The sequence below is a fragment of the Balaenoptera musculus genome, chromosome X (genome assembly GCF_009873245.2).
Source record: "Balaenoptera musculus isolate JJ_BM4_2016_0621 chromosome X, mBalMus1.pri.v3, whole genome shotgun sequence".
Lineage (NCBI taxonomy): Eukaryota > Metazoa > Chordata > Mammalia > Artiodactyla > Balaenopteridae > Balaenoptera > Balaenoptera musculus.
The window spans coordinates 81,184,834-81,201,053 of NC_045806.1; the positions used below are offsets into that span (position 1 = coordinate 81,184,834).

The 16,220-nt window shown below is 38.8% G+C and overlaps 1 protein-coding gene across 3 annotated transcripts in view; it reads left to right on the forward strand.

Annotated features, from left to right (window-relative positions):
- Positions 1-16,220, forward strand: part of DIAPH2 (diaphanous related formin 2) — an 856,317-nt gene that overhangs the window by 690,483 nt on the left and 149,614 nt on the right. For all 3 annotated transcript variants that reach the window (XM_036839916.1, XM_036839917.1, XM_036839915.1), the window contains one exon: positions 13,920-14,015. In XM_036839916.1, coding sequence (XP_036695811.1) covers positions 13,920-14,015 — 96 coding nt within the window. The remainder of the gene's footprint in view (positions 1-13,919; positions 14,016-16,220) is intronic.

Consider the following 16,220-nt stretch of genomic DNA (forward strand, 5'->3'; position numbering starts at 1 on the left):
ACGGGCTCTAGGCGCATGGGCTTCAGTAGCTGTGGCACGCAAGCTCAGTAGTTGTGTCTCGCGGGCTCTAGAGCGCAGGCTCAGTAGTTGTGGTGCGCAGGCTTAGTTGCTCTGCGGCATGTGGGATCTTCCCAGACCAGGGCTGGAACCCGTGTCCTCTGCATTGGCAGGCGGATTCTTAACCACTGTGCCACCAGGGGAAGTCCTTATGACTTTATTTTGAAAGAACTACATAATGTTCAGAAACTGACATAATTATATCTCTGAGGTATTGGTGCCTAATTTTGTAATTTTATGCCATTTTCTACTAACTGATCGACCCCCGTGTAATTCAATGGCATCCATATTATTTACTCAGTAATCTGTAATTACAGACTTCCTCTAATGAAGCACCCTATGCTTTATTGCCCTGTGTTCTTAGGAGCTCTGTGGGTTTCAATTTTAGAAAATTTGAACTTGGAGGGGAATTTTTTTCCCTGATGAACATTATAAAGTAATGAAGAGGTTAATCACTGTTGCCTTGATTGTTTGAAACACCAAAAGGCAATACCACCTAATATACAATTACCATATTACTTTTAATATGTCTTCTTTTTTAATTTAAAGGTTGAATTCAATTAAATGGTAGTAGCAGTATGTTAAATTTACTATGAGTATCTGCCTTAGGGAGTTATTTATTTATTTATTTTGAAATTAAATTTCTTCTATTGGAGACCAACTTCCTTTTATTTAGTAAAGCATATAATTAAGGTCTATCTAAATTTTATTATTTAATAGAACAGGATATTGTTAATGTGTATCTGTATAAATTGCCTAAATTACCTGAATTTAGGCCATTTATGTTTCCAAAGCACTCACTCTAGGAATTTGACCCCTGGAATAGATCTGGTAAGCTGAAGTGTATTCACTTTAATAATCTTCCTAAAAGCTATATCCATTTAAACTTGAAAGTATAAAGTATCTATCTTTTTTTGTTGTTGTTTGCTTTTTTCTTTAGAATTTACATTAATCTTTTATTTCTTAAATTAGGAACATGGGGGAAGACATATAGGTGTGAACACTTAGGATCTGTAGAAGATGATAAGGAGAGGTAGCTTGGCTGGTGTGGTTGGAGGAGCCAAAGAAAAATCTGGAAATAATTAGTGAGACCTTTGGAATTTGGATTGGATCAGATGAGCATTGAATCTTGGAAAAGAGGATAATGTGATTAAAGTTATAGTTTAGTGGTAGGAGAGACTAGAAACAAAATTCAGCAAGTTGATTCATATAGGTAATCCAGGTTAAGGGATAAGTGTTACACTAGGGGAGGAGACTCTGTATTGCCTGTGAAGATGTGCTATAGCTTAGTCACTATTTGACTTTGGAAATGAAGAAAAAATACTAGAGACCATTCAAAGGTTCTAAGCCTGGAGAATAATCAAATATGAGAAAATTGGGATAAGAAGTCATTAGGGGTGTGATTAGGCGGGGAAATCTGTGGGTGATTCCATCCATCTGAGACACACTGAGTCTGAGATGATAGGAAATTTTATAAATAACATTGTTCGGGCGTAGCTAATGGTTCATCCTTGAAATGGGAATGCAGGTAAATAGTGAGGTTGTGAATTAAGGCATCTCCATCATAGAAGAGAACTAGAAACCTTGAAACTGAGATCACTTCCCAGAACCCAAGAAAGAAAGGCCACAGACTGTCCAGTGACACTTCATTCTGCTTTCTAAATAATTATTTTTCAGCAACTTGTTTCAATTCCATCAGGAGACAGGAGTGAGATTGCTAGAAGTACAAACACATTCTAGTTGATCGAGAAGGAAGCCAGCCATGCTCAGAGTCAGACTGGCTCTCTCCTGGAGCAGATTATTGAACTCCTCTTAAGGAATTATTGAGGGATTTAGATCAAGGCTTAAAGGTAAATCCTTCCCTCTCCCATTTTGAAACATCAATGTAAATTACACTATTGAGTTATGATAATGCATATCAGGAGTGCATACCTTCAGCTCCTTTTCTGAGGCATGTGGCAATCGGCAGCTTCTTAAGCAATGCTGACCATGCTTTGTGCCACGCATTCCTCCCCTACCTTCAGAATGGGCTAGAGATGGATTCTTGACCCAAGGACAGCCATCTGTAGGCTTTTCTATTTCGTAAGAAATAGCCTGTCATGAACACTCTTCCCCCAAAGGCTGGTCTGTCCTGGTTGAATCAGTTTGATTCTTTTTCTTGGGGAGTTTGGACTCAAAGACACAAAGCTGGAGAAATAGTTCAGAAATAGCAGAAGAGAAAATAATAACAAATACTAAGAGTAGGTTCACATGGTAGGTGAGAATGGACATCAAAGTACTGAAGTAATAACATTAATGGATGACTAGGGCTATTGTAGCTGGAGGCTTAGAGTCAAAGTTATATATTTTTTTAAATTTTTTAATTGAAGTATAGTTGATTTACAATGTGTTAATTTCTGCTGTACAGCAAAGTGACTCAGTTATACATATATATATATATTCTTTTTCAGATTCTTTTCCAATATAGGTTATTACAAGATATTGAATATAGTTCCCTGTGCTATACAGTAGGACCTTGTTATTTATTCATCCTGTATATAATAGTTTGCATCTGCTAATCCCAAACTCCCAATCCTTCCCTCCCCCACACCCCTTCCCTTTAAGGTTGTATCTTGAATGGTGTTTCACTTCTTTGTGAGTCACACCTGACCATGTAGCTGCTGAAGCCTGTTTCCTATTCCTTCTACTTCTGCATACATCCTTACACTAAATCCCCACCTTTGTCTCTTGTAAGCCCACCTAACACGTTCATCAAGAGGATTATAACATTCCCTGTCTTCCTTTTTCTTCCTCCCTGCCCCAGCCCACTGGGGGTCAAATTTTTCCATGAAAGAGGCTGGGGGAGTGAGTGGGCAAACAGGTTATGCCACCCATTCTCTTTGGGCCCCTGGGTCCAAAAGACTAACCAACAACGGGGGAAGGAAACACCTTGAAGCAAACATATGATCAGTATTTAAATTACAACCAGAAAATTGTAGAATCTTCCCAAGATGACATTAAGGGACATGAAAGCGAGACTTGACATTGTATGTCTAGGAACAATGCTGAAAAAAATGAAAACCAATTTTATGTTTGTTCCTTTACTGAGTTGAGACTGTTCAATAAACTAGTTGGTTACACATGCCTTTTTTCATACTGCTTTTTGCTTTTTGAAAAAAGCAAAAGTGTATAATATCATGTTAAAACAAGATATATGCTCCTCAATTTGAAAGTGGTAGTTGTAATAAGAACAAATCAGTTTGCAGCAATATTCACTCTCGGGGCATTCAAAAAAATGACATGATCAGAAAGACACACACACGCACACACGCACACACACACACATACACACAAGACTCCTTGCACTTTAAAAATATATAACCAACAGTTAAGTTCCTGTGCAAAAGTGGAGTGAAGTTGTCGTTGCCTTTCTGACTGGAGAGGAAGAAGAATTCAAAAGATGGCCTAGCAACAGATGAATTGTCCACTTGTTTCCTGTGCTCCAACCATCAGCAACTAAGAGTACCAATTCCCTCTTGTACATTTTTATACCTGGTGGTAGGCTGCCACTGTAGTTGTGGTGTGTGACATTTGTTAAAACTACCTGATAGGACTCTCATGACAGCCGTTCTTCAAAAGTTACTTCCATCCCTCCCTTACCTGGTGCCTATGCTAGGCACCAAGGAAGATAAAAGTATACATTTGACCTCATGATGGTGCTCTGGAAGCTCAAACTATCCATTTTCTTCTCTCCACAACTGGGGTTGTGTTCATATTTCTTATGAAGATGGTTAGGTTCATTGCATGGTATCATGTTCTGATATGGCCATCCAGTTGAAGTCCAGAGGTAAGGAGCTAGGTCTCCTATAACGGAGCTGAATTTACTCCACGTCAGTCGGAGGCTGGTTCTCAGACAGGAAATCAAAACTTGGAAAGCAGGTCTCCCGCTGGCCTTTGAAAAAAAAAACCTCTCTTCTCTTTTTGTAACTGTTCTTTTGGAACTAACTTCAAGGATTCTTAAATGTAAATCCACATAGAAGTGTATGTATAATTGTTGCTTCATGAATGATTCTGTCTCATTCTTGGCTTTGGCCCTCTAAAAGGAAGCATCTCAATTTCAAGTAGGCCGACATCGACTTTGCACGTTCTTTCCCACCTTCCACCCGTGGTGAGCCCCTGTTTCACTGACACGGAGGTTGCCAAGCTCCTTCGGCACCTCAGAGACAGATTGTGAGTTCCACAGGTGTCTGTATGTAGCATGATGTTGATGTTGACAGTGTGTGCTCTAGAGCAGGGGTCAGCAAACTTTTTCTGTAAAGGGCCAGATAGTAAATATTTTAGGCCTCGAAGACCAAAAATCTCCGTTACAACTACTCAACTCTGCTGTTGTAGCTTGAAAGCAGCCATAGACCAGTACATCATGAATGAGTATGGCTATGTTCCAATAAAAGTTAGGGACTGAAATTTGAATTTTGGGAAATTTTCATGAGGCATGAAAGATTATTCTTCTTTTAGTTTAAAAAAAAAGACATTTAATATGTGAAAACCATTCTTATGATGTGGGCTGTACAAACACAGGTGTTAGGCTGGATTTGACCACTGGGGCTATAATTTGCCAACCTCTGCTCTAGAGACATACTCCTGAGGGTCTAAGGCTGGTTCTGTCACCTCCCAACCTTGCGACCTTGAGTGAGTTACTTTACTCAAATATGCCTCAGTTTCGTTACCTGAAAAATAGGTCGGCGCAGGGATCCAACGTCCCTTAGAACAGGGCCTGACATATAGTAAGCTCTCAATAAATGGCAGACATTATTACTATTCCTATGTCCAAAAACATCTGTGTTTTATCTTTTCAGAAAGTCACTGAGATTTACTTTGGTGGATGGTTTTGAATTTATTCTTTTTCCAAGTTTGTTTTTGCTTAGTTCTCCCTTCACAAGTGTTCCGTGCCCTTAGTAAATGATTGATTCTGATAAGACACACAGTATCTCAAAGGTATCTTTGAAATATTAATTATTTAAAATATTGAACGTGAGATATTTTACCAGAGGCATCAACAGTGGTTCTGGTAAGCGTTAACATTCAGGTTTATTGAGTATTTGCTTATTTATAGAGTGTAATTTTCTTCTCCCAATCTTCTAGCATATAGGTAACTGGGGAAAAAATGAATACGCATAAACATTACTTTTTAACTACCATTTACTATCAAGTTGTCTTACCGCAGGTGGACTGCCCAAAAGGTGCCTCTGGCCATAAAAGTTCCTTCACTGAGACCACCAGTAGAAATCCATTCAAGTGTGCTAACAGGCAACTCTTTAAAATGCAAATACATTAGGGAAAGTTAACTCACCAATTTAGCTACTGTGACAAACTTTGAGGTGACACCTACCATGTAGATATTTGGGGAGAAATCACTTTATCCTTTACCATTCATCACTCTGGAGTGGAATATCCATTAGCTTGTGACCCTCTAGTACAATATTTATTTCATGACAAAATGTACCTATAATATTAACCTTCAATTAAAAGTGGTAAGGAAGAGTAGTATTCACTATGAAGTTTATCTGAATCTGATAATTCCCTTCACTATAGGAAACTGTTCATTATCTGTTCTGGCAAGGAGATGAGATAACAGAATGAATGAACTCTCTAACCAACATTTTCCCCTATAGTTTTAACTTTAATTGCTCTGAGATTAATTTTGCTTTTTGGTGCATACCACTGTGCAAGGCCTCAACCTGGGAGCATGATGTTTTTCTGTTTTGCTTTGCAAATCTTCAACTGCTGCATAATGGAATTACTAGTCTGCCCCTACCTCATCTTGTGGTTTCTGGTAATTTCTTCTAAGCTCCTCTGTCCTCTTTTCCCTCTTGAAAGTTTTCTTCTTTTGAACAGGAGCATCTGCCTTCATTATTTCTCTTAGAACTTTATACATTCTATTTATGCCCTCTTTTAATCTCTATGGAATAATATCCTGATTTTTTTAAACACTTTTCATGGCCCTAAATTACTTCATCTTAGTTACCATCTGTTGGTTTTTCAAGTCACCATTATCTCCATTCTTCACTCACTTCCAATTAAACTGCAAACTAACAAAAACCTCCCATCAGGTAGAGGCTTTCTAGATGCTTGTGGACTGCAGTAGAAGTTGTTCAGGTTTTTGTCATGTCTTACCTCTTATTGCGTTGAATTATAAGAGCTATTTGTCAGCCCCAGTCCTTCATTTTTTTCAGATCCCAGAGAAGGAATTTTGTTTCCCTCTTTTTTGATAAGTGAGCGGTCTTCTAATTTTGTGTCATCTACAAATCCATACATCTTGCAGCAGGGTCTTAATCTGGCCCGTAATAGATAGTGTGAAAAAGATTGAATCTAACACTGATTTTTCTTGCCCTCCACTTATCACTGCCTTCTTATGCTGTCAGCTTCCATTTACCACTGCTTATGACCTTGCTCACAAAACCAGTTTTATTGTTCTATTCAGTCTTTTACCAATAATGCCAAAATTGACTATCGTACTTTGCCCAGGGTTATATACAGAAGAATATTTGTCACTGCAAATTCAATTGTATTCTTTGCAGAATTTGTCACCCACTCTGGTCTATTTTGCATAATACTGTGAGGCTGATCTGAAATGTCACCTTTATCATGTCATTACCTTGCTGAAGATCTACCAATGGCTCTTTAGAGGCCCTTTCATCACATTCAGACTTCTTACTTTGATACCCGAGGCCCTTTAGAACTTTGCTCTGATGCTCTCCTCATGGTTTATCATGTACTCCATGCATATTTGATTTCAGGTAGCCACGCTGATTCAAAACCACCTCAACACATTTTACCCTCTTAACATTACATGATATGAACAGGCAAAACTGATATATGGTGATAGAAATTAGAGCAGAGGTTGCCTTTGAGTGGTAGAGGCAAGAGGGAACTTTCTGAGGATGATGGAAACATTCAGTATCTTCATTGTGGTGGTGGTTACATGGGTTTAGGTACTTGTCAGAATTCATCAAGCTGCACGCAAGATCTGTGCATTACAATATTTGTAAATTTGTACACAGACACATGCACACACACAGAGAAAGTGAGCAACTAAGCATATGCATGTACACGAGGAGTTAATAAATCTAGACTTTACGAAACTGCAATGAGGTACCACCTCACACCGGTCAGAATGGCCATCATCAAAAAGTCTACAGATAATAAATGCTGGAGAGGGTGTGGAGAAAAAGGAACCCTCCTACACTGTTGGTGGGAATGTAAATTGGTGCAGCCATTATAGAGAACAGTATGGAGGTTCCTTAAAAAACTAAAAATAGAATTACTATATGACCCAGCAATCCCACTACTGGGCATATATCTGGAGAAAACTCTAGAAGATACATGCACCCCAGTGTTCGTTGCAGCACTATTTACAATAGCCAAGAGTCAGCCATAAAAAAGAATGAAATAATGCCATTTGCAACAACATGGATGGACCTAGCGATTATCATACTAAGTGAAGTAAGCCAGACAGAGAAAGACAAATATCATATGATATCGATTATATGTGGATTCTAAAAAAAAAAATGATACAAATGAACTTATTTACAAAACAGAAGTAGACTCACAGACATAGAAAACAAACTTATGGTTAAATAAATTAAATTGTTTTTTAATTTTTTATAAAAATCTAGATTTTACTCTCTTTAAACTGGTCACTATTCAACGTTTTAAATGTTAATTTTTTTCAGGGGCTTAAGTTAAACCCTAATTCTTCCATGAGCCTTCCCTACTCTTTTTTTTGGCTATGCTTTTTTTATTATTTTTTTTAATTTATTTTTTGGCTGCGTTGGGTCTTTGTTGTGGTGTATGGGCTTCTCATTGAGGCGACTTCTCTTGTTGCGGAGCACGGGCTATAGGTGCACAGGCTTCAGTAGTTGCAGAACGCGGGCTCAGTAGTTGCGGCATGCGGGCCCTAGAGTGCGCAGGCTTCAGTAGTTGGGGCGCACAGGCTCTAGGGTGCGCAGGCTTCAGTAGTTGTGGTGCGCAGGCTCAGTAGTTGTGGCTCGTGGGCTCTGGAGCGCAGGCTCAGTAGTTGTGGTGCCCGGGCTTAGTTGCTCCGCAGCATGTGGGATCTTCCCCGACCGGGGATCAAACCCATGTCCTCTGCATTGGCAGGCGGATTCTTAACCACTGCACCACCAGGGAAGTCCCTCCCCTACTGTTTGAACCCATGGAGAACATAGTTTTATTTTTTAAATTATTTAATCTACCTAAGTATTATTTTGTGCGGTAGGGTCCTGCCCTCATTAAGAAGCCTTTTGCTTCTTTTGGTTCCCTTTATTTACTTTTGGGCCATTTTTATTGGTTGATGGCAACTTCTTCAACTTTGAGTGGCTCAACTTTTCCAGAAAGCCTTAATTATATAATTGAGAATTCAAGGAGGCAATTGTAGTGAATAATGAAGCCATTATGACCAGGTTATAAGGATCTTAGGGAATGATTTTTATGGTATTGGTTTTACTTTAGTCATTTTTGAGGAATAATGAGCTAGAGTTGGGTGTTAGTTAATGGAAAAGTCCAAGGCACTAGATGTTTAGGTTCCTAGAGGAATAAGGGGTATTTAATTAATAATGTTTGATTAAAAAGGAAGAAGAGCTCAGAGTGTTTTCAAAAATTGTAAAGGGTCAGAGATTTTACTCTTCTTGCATGCCAGCAAGTCAGCTGCCACAGTTTCAGGGGTGCTGGCAGAAGACACAAGATTCCTGGTTCAGAGACAAAGAACTGTTATCCACAGCACAGCAAGCAGTGTGAGCTTCATGTTCGAATTGCTTTCCCTTGCCTCCAACTCCCACAGGGTGATGCCAAGGTGGGCCCAGGTAGATGCTAGGCACACAGTGGGTTTGTGTTATGTCTGAGGAACCCATGCTTAAAGAACCCAAATCTTTTATAATAGACTGAAAGCAAACCTGTCTGACATCTGCCCTAGAGGGAGATATAATCTGTCTTCAAAGTAAACCTACCCTCTGCTCTGGAGGGAGACACTGTGCCTTCAAGGCCGTTGACTATAAAAAATTCTTGAAAAGATAGTCCGGAACAAAGGTCATCAATGCCTGTGCCCACAAAATGTGCAGAAATGTGAGAAACCCATAGGGAATTCCCTCTAAATAACTTTGTGCTAGCCATCGGGGAATAGTCTTGCATAAAAGTGTGGTAGAGATCGTTAATTTACCTAGTGCTAATTTTAATCTGTGGCATCTCCAAACTCTTCTGGAGAAATTAAGTCGACACAACCCAGGTATGCATTGATGCTGAAAGGTGAAATCAGTGGGCATTCAGGATCCACTGAATGACCAACACTGTTGGAAATATGAAATAGAAGATACAAGCCATGCCTTTCATTTTACCCAAAGATAAGTAGCTCACACAGAGCCCACTGGACTGCATGCAACCCTTCTAGCTCCTTAATACTGTCTGTGATCTAATTTCAGGATGAAAGCTTAGAAAGTTGCCTCTGAATTGTTATTTCTCAGACATGCCCATATGTTACTGTTTTAGTGGCTAAAAAGCATTACCGATTTCTCCTTGATATTCTTTCACTCAGTAAAATAGGTATTGTAAGTTTTAAGAAAACGCATTTTTCTATGTAATTCAATAAGGTTATTCTCTTTTTCAATGAAAAATAAAGCACTTAAAAGATTTTTTTTCCTGAGTTTGATCTCATAGACCAAAAAAAAGAAAAAAAAAAAAATCCGAACAGCTACTCACTGCTAATCACATCTAAGTAAGAATTAATGGTTCTGTGAACTTGGAAATTCTAAGTGAACTGTCAACCTCACACAATTCAATCACTGACCAAATTGCACTGAAACTTATTTGAAATGAAGGATAACTTTCAAATGATCATGTTTGCTTTCATTTTGTTTTAGGAAGACTAACTGAAATATAAATCTATAATATATTCATAAAAGCTTTATTCCTTAAGGTTAAACATTTCATGAAAATTTCTCAGTTCCTTTGAAAGTTATCATGAAGCAAATGAAAAAGTAATGGTGGACTAAAACTTATATTTCTTTCCTTAAAGGCGTTACTGATGTTTACAAAGACCTGGATTTTTTTTTTTTAACAGAACCATCTAGCATATGCCTTCTCAGCAGGAGCAATATCACCCCCAAGGGAATCAATATTGGTTCTTGGAGAGGTGGGAGGAGAAAAATCTTAGATATTACAATGGTTTGTGACCTTCCAAAGGACCACAATACATAAGCAGATATATAGTTATATCTGTAAATATTAATGTGGAGGGGATTAGGAAAAAGATATCTAACAAGGCTCTGTTAAGGGAGGAGGGAACGATAATGGAAGAAAAAAGTTGAGAAACTGATCTGGCATAACATTTTTTTAAGTGTTTTCAGATGGCAACCACTAAATTAAGCAAAGGGATTTATTTGTAATTCCTCTCTACCTTATGTCATATTTGTTCTTTTCATCTCTTTAGTCCGTAAACAATATAATAGCTTTAAAGAATTTTAATGAAATGACATCCATAATGTTGTTGTAGATTTTTTTCATGTTTGCATATTATTTATGTAAAATCACAAATACTCTTTGGTATTCTGTTCTCGTCACTCGTATACAAATATTCATCTTTCTACATAGTCTTTATAATGACTGTTTTTATGAGGATACTTGAGATTCAGTTGTACTGTTGTTCTCCTCCGGTTGTACTTCTGTGTCTAAAAATTCCTTCCGTGTCTTCTTTGCAGTTCTGCTTCTCCTGACTGCCTATTAAAAACTGAGATCCTCAGGAGTTGCATCCTATGCCCCTCCTTCTCATACATCTCAGGGTCATCTCACCCATCTTCCAACAGCACTCTCATCTTTAGCTCCAGCCCAGACTTCACTCCTGGGTTCCAGATTCATATTTCCATCTTAGTTCCTGGACCAGGGCTCGAACCCGTGCCCCTGGCAGTGGAAGCACAGAGTCCTAACCACGGGACCTCCAGGGAATTCCCCATATTTCCAACTTCCTACTGGATTTCTCTACTTAGATATTCCTCAAAAAAAATTTTTTTTTTCAAACCTGTTTATCCCTTGTCCTCTAGACGCTTTTTCTCCCCGTTGATCTCACCCTTCCAGCCAGGTCCTAATGAATGTACTAATACCTTTAAAATATCCCTCCTCTCTGTTCACTCTGCTAGCCCTTTAGTTCAGTTCTTTATCTCTTACTTAGACAATTACACTATACTCCTAAACATCTCCCTGCCTTCTGTCATGCCGTCCCCAGAGTCGTCCTCCACAGTGCTGTCTGACAAGTCTTTCTAAAGTATAAATCTGATCAAGTCACTTCCCATATTGCTTATGGCTGCATTGCCCAATACAGCAGCCACGAGCCACATATAGCTGTTGAGCGCTTGAAATGTAGCTAATCTGAAGTGAAGGATGTTGAAATAAAAACATGTTAGGTCTCTGAAACTTGCTCTAATAAAAGGAATGTAAAATATATAATTTTTGTATATATTGAGTTAAATATTAATATATTAAAATGCATTTCACCACTTTCATTTTATTTTTTAAATATGGCCAGTAGAAAACTTAAAATTATTTAGGTGGCTCACATTTGTGGCCTGCATTATATATCTGTTGGAGAGTGCTGGCTTATAAGACAGTGCTCAAACCCGTATCATCGTGTTAAAAAATCAAATTCAACTGAGTAAATTTTAAAGAGCTAATTGGATTTATTCAATGAATCATAAATTGGGCAGCATCTCATCTAGTAAATAGAAAGGAGCTCCAAAGAGCTGTACAAAATGGAAGACTTTTATAGGCAGAAGGAAGCAAGACAAGGAAGTTCTTCTAGCAAAGAGTGGATTGTTCAGACAAGGTTACCTTCCTTTGTGGGACAGTGGGGGGGTCTATCAGGTAGATTTCCTTACTAGTGTTGACCAGGAAATTCCAGACTGAGTGGTTAAGATTATATTCCTGGGAAAGACTGAAACTGCAGTTAGGTTAAGTATTAAGTCTCCAGTTGGTGATGTGAGTCTTAGCACAAGTGACTCCATTTTGGGCCTGTTGTCTCTTTTTTAACAACAGAATTATGATGTTTCATCATCTGGCCATCACTTGCCTAGTTCATTTCATCTTCTTCTAGCTGTCATGCAAAGATTGATCTGGGTTCATACCTGGGCCCCTCCACATGCCAGCTGTGCGATCTGGAGCAAGAAGCTTAAACTCTCTAAGTTTCAGTATACCCAGCTGAAAAACAGAGATATTTCCTGCTTCAATATGTTGTTGGGAGGATTATAAGATATAACCAATATGGGAATTCCCTGGCAGTCCAGTGGTTAAGACTCAGCGCTTTCACTGCTGTAGGCCCGGGTATGATCCCTGGTCGAGGAACTAAGGTCCCACAAGCCACGTGGTGCGGCCAAAAAAAAAAAAAAAAGATATAACCCGTGTGAAGTGCGTACTGCATAAAATTTAATTCTCCCAGATACGTTCCAGCCACGCCAGACTTCCTTCATTTCCTCTTTTCTTTCCATTGTAAAGAGCAGGTCATGGTTCAGGTGTGTCTGCAGCCTTAATATTCCTAAAAGTGCACAATCCTCTTTCCCTGTTTAGTCACTGGGGTTCTACTTTCCCTTTATTTTTCCCGTTTTCACCAAATATTATACCTGAGAACCTCTGTGTTTCCTTTTATTTTTTCACTCAATATCCTGTCCTAGAGAATTCATTTTAAAAAGAATAAATGATTGTAACATTGAGGAAATCTCAAGTCAAATGAAGGGCATAATCAAAAAAGATTTTAGCTTATTCTTGCCCCGTAAGAAAATATTTTTTTTCCTGTGATCTGACACCCCACAGTCAATTCTTTAAACAAAGTAGGATTTAAATTTCACTTTGGAATAACATCAGAAATAATTTCTTCTCCCTCACTGCCCCCCTTTTCTTCTCTTAACCCTCCTGCCTACAAGTGTCCTCTACCCCAGACCCACACACTTAGCTACCACTCAAATTAACCACGTGGCGAGGGTCCTTTTCATCAGTGAGGCCTGTTGAGAAGAGGGTCCTCAGCTCACTGTGGGTCATCCACAGCTTCGCAGAGAGTTTCTGGCAATGGACACCTTGCTCTAGCAAATCTTAAAAGTATTTTTGACAGCCAGAATTGTCAAAGATAAGAGTAGGGTGAAATGTTTTATATACGTTTCCGTTAGGAATTTCCATGAACATCTCTGAGTACTCCGCTCATAGGAGAAGTTTAGAAACACAACAGCATTCTAAAAGGGGCGATGAGACTCTGGCTAATGTCTCTCAAATGTAAAATGTGGCCTTTCAGATGATGTGGTCACCTTTGCCTTCTGCAATGTCAGCATTTGAAAATGGGTAAAGGATACGGATTAGATAGGAACTGAATGCAGGTGTGTTTTGCAAATAGTGTCTTTTAAGATAATCACAGATGATGGTTGAATGCTTAAGGTATTAATACAATCAGTATTTAACCTTGTGTAACTCCGCTTCATCAAATCACGCCCTGCACGTTGATTGCATTAAGCCGGGTCAGTGGTTTCTTGCTTAGGAATATCTTATAAGAATCTGAACAGGAAGGCAGCAGTAGCTGATCAGCTACTGTTTATTTGCATACTGAGCATGTCATCAATAATACAAAAGGCAAGGTCTTTAAGTTGAAAGAACGGTGGGATTGGCATGAATTTTGCTTAATGGTGCGTAATAAGCAAAGTAGTCTGTGGTGCCAGAAACTGACAGGATCCATTATGTTAAAACAGATATATGTCTTTAATTTAGGGGTATTATGTAAATCTGACAGGAGTTTTTTCCCTTTATTTTCCTGTAGTTTAACTTTAATTGCTCCAAGATTAATTCCAATTTCTCCCTTCCTCCAGAGGGTGATGAGACGGGCGTGATGGATAATCTTCTAGAAGCCCTGCAATCAGGTGCAGCATTCCGAGACCGCAGAAAGAGGATTCCGAGGAATCCAGGTAAGAGCCATTCCAGCTAACATGGTATTATAGAATGTAAGTGCTCAGAGCCAAGTACCAAAAAAAAACCCAAAAGACAAAAACAACCTTTCTCATGAAAAAAATGTTTTTAAACAGTTGATCTCAGTTCATGTGTGAAATCTCAGCAGGCTTCTATATCTACGTGATCACAAGTTTCAACTTGGTAAAAGCATCTTCAAATAACTGTAGGCTTTGCAAAAAAAATTTAGAAGCAAGGATTCCTGCTGTGTTTCATATTAAATATTTTTAATTGTGATTTTATGAACATGTGGTTTGAGTAGAAGATGGTTTAAAACCATAAATGTAATTAAATCATTCCAAGTAATTAGCCCTAATGATGTCACGTTAGCTATTTACAGGTAAGGAAACTGAGGTAATGCTCCTTTCCAGAGGCCATCTTGGCTTTGCAGTCCATTCTCCATTCTCCATGTTACTAAAGAGAGGACAGGCACAGATGATCCAAGATCCCCAAAAGTCCCAAAATGTTGGAACCCGCTTTTTGTGTTTGTTTGATTAGTAACAAAGCCACACTATGAAAATTGATCTCGGAGGAAGAAAAAACATAAAAGAAGCAGAACAACCTCCCTCACTCAAGTGGACCCAGAAAGTTGTTTGTCTTTCCTCTTCATACCCTATGACTGAAGTAAATAATAGCTCCTCTCAGAATAATCCAAGTAGGCTGAGCTATCCATCTCCTCTAAGGAAATTTTTATATTTTTAGTTCCTATCTTTCTTGAAGTAGAGGGAGAAACTAGGTGTGTTGACTGTAAAAGCTCTCTTCATGGGCTGTAGAGCTATACGGAGACATAAATGAAAAACGGAAAATTAATAGTAAACATGGAAACTCTGCTTAATTTAGATTAGTAAGATTTGCCGTGAATAGCCTACAATTCAAAAATATTCTGTGTTTAGAATAGAAACGATCACATTTTATTAAAATGGAAATTGGTACCTCTCAAAACCATTGTACTCCAAGAAACCAGTGAAAGAAATGGAGCCCAGAGCAGAATGGTCCAGAAAAGCTTTTGGCAATGGTGAAATTCATGGTGGAAGACAATATAAGTTATATTTCATCTTTTTCACATTTGAGTGAATCCCGATGGGTACATTAGCCTGAAGGTTAGATTTGGTTGAGAGGACAAGAGTGTTTTGGTTGGAGTGTAAGACCGCTTTATGTGGCTGAAGACATTGCAGATGGCCTACAGAAAGAGTGGAAGACTGCAGGAAAGAAACTTAACATCTATATTTATATGTCCATATTTTTTACGGTAATGCTGCATGGCAGAAAGTTAGGGGCACTACTAATCTGTCCTCAATCTTTACCTGTAAAATGAGAATATTCTATCATGCTACCAGAGGCCCCTGCCACCTTTTAAGAAAAATAGAAACCTTCCCTGCTCTTTCTTGAACAATCAGAGCATTAATAGACAGTGGAAGCAAACTGAAATAATTTTTCTATCAATTCTGTTCTCTGTTAAGCAGCTGATAAGTAAAAGCATGTTATTCTGTGCCATAAAAGAACTGCCATCATCTTTCTAGGCTATTTATTTTTAAAATACATTTGCTAAGGCCCCTGTCTGACTAGTCTCACACCTCATACTGACTCTAGAAAGACTGTACTGAGAGAAAGAGATCATTCCATGGGGTTTCTGTGAGTTTGGTACTCAAGGGAATATAGTGTTGTCAACTGTGAAACACCGAGAATATATTCACAAACTGCATAATTTTTTAGTACTGATTCCAAGTAATCTAAATTGGGACCTCTTTTGCTTTGTAGTTGGAGGGCCTCCATGAACACGTAGGGTCAAAAATATCAGCCCAGTTAGCCCTGGCAGTCATTCCAAGTGGCAGCAGCCAATGCAAATGTCTAGCGGTAAGAAGAAACTAGAAGGCAGACAGTGGCAGTGATTGGTAAAGCATCTTGGACATCAGTAGAAGTGCTTGAAGGGACGGGGAGGGGAAGGCAGGCACAGAGTTAGCAAGTCTGCCAAAAACTCTCCCGTCTGCTTCCCTCTTTCTAAAAGAGACTGAACTGGGGGGGCTTTTCCAGATTTCCTTGCTGTTTCTGCCTCTCTTAGCTAAGATCATCTTTTCCTGCTGGCCTCCTTTTGTTTTCACTTTCCTAGGCACCTTATTCGGTTCCTTTCCAAGATCCCATTGGCTTTCTACTGCTACACTTTCCCT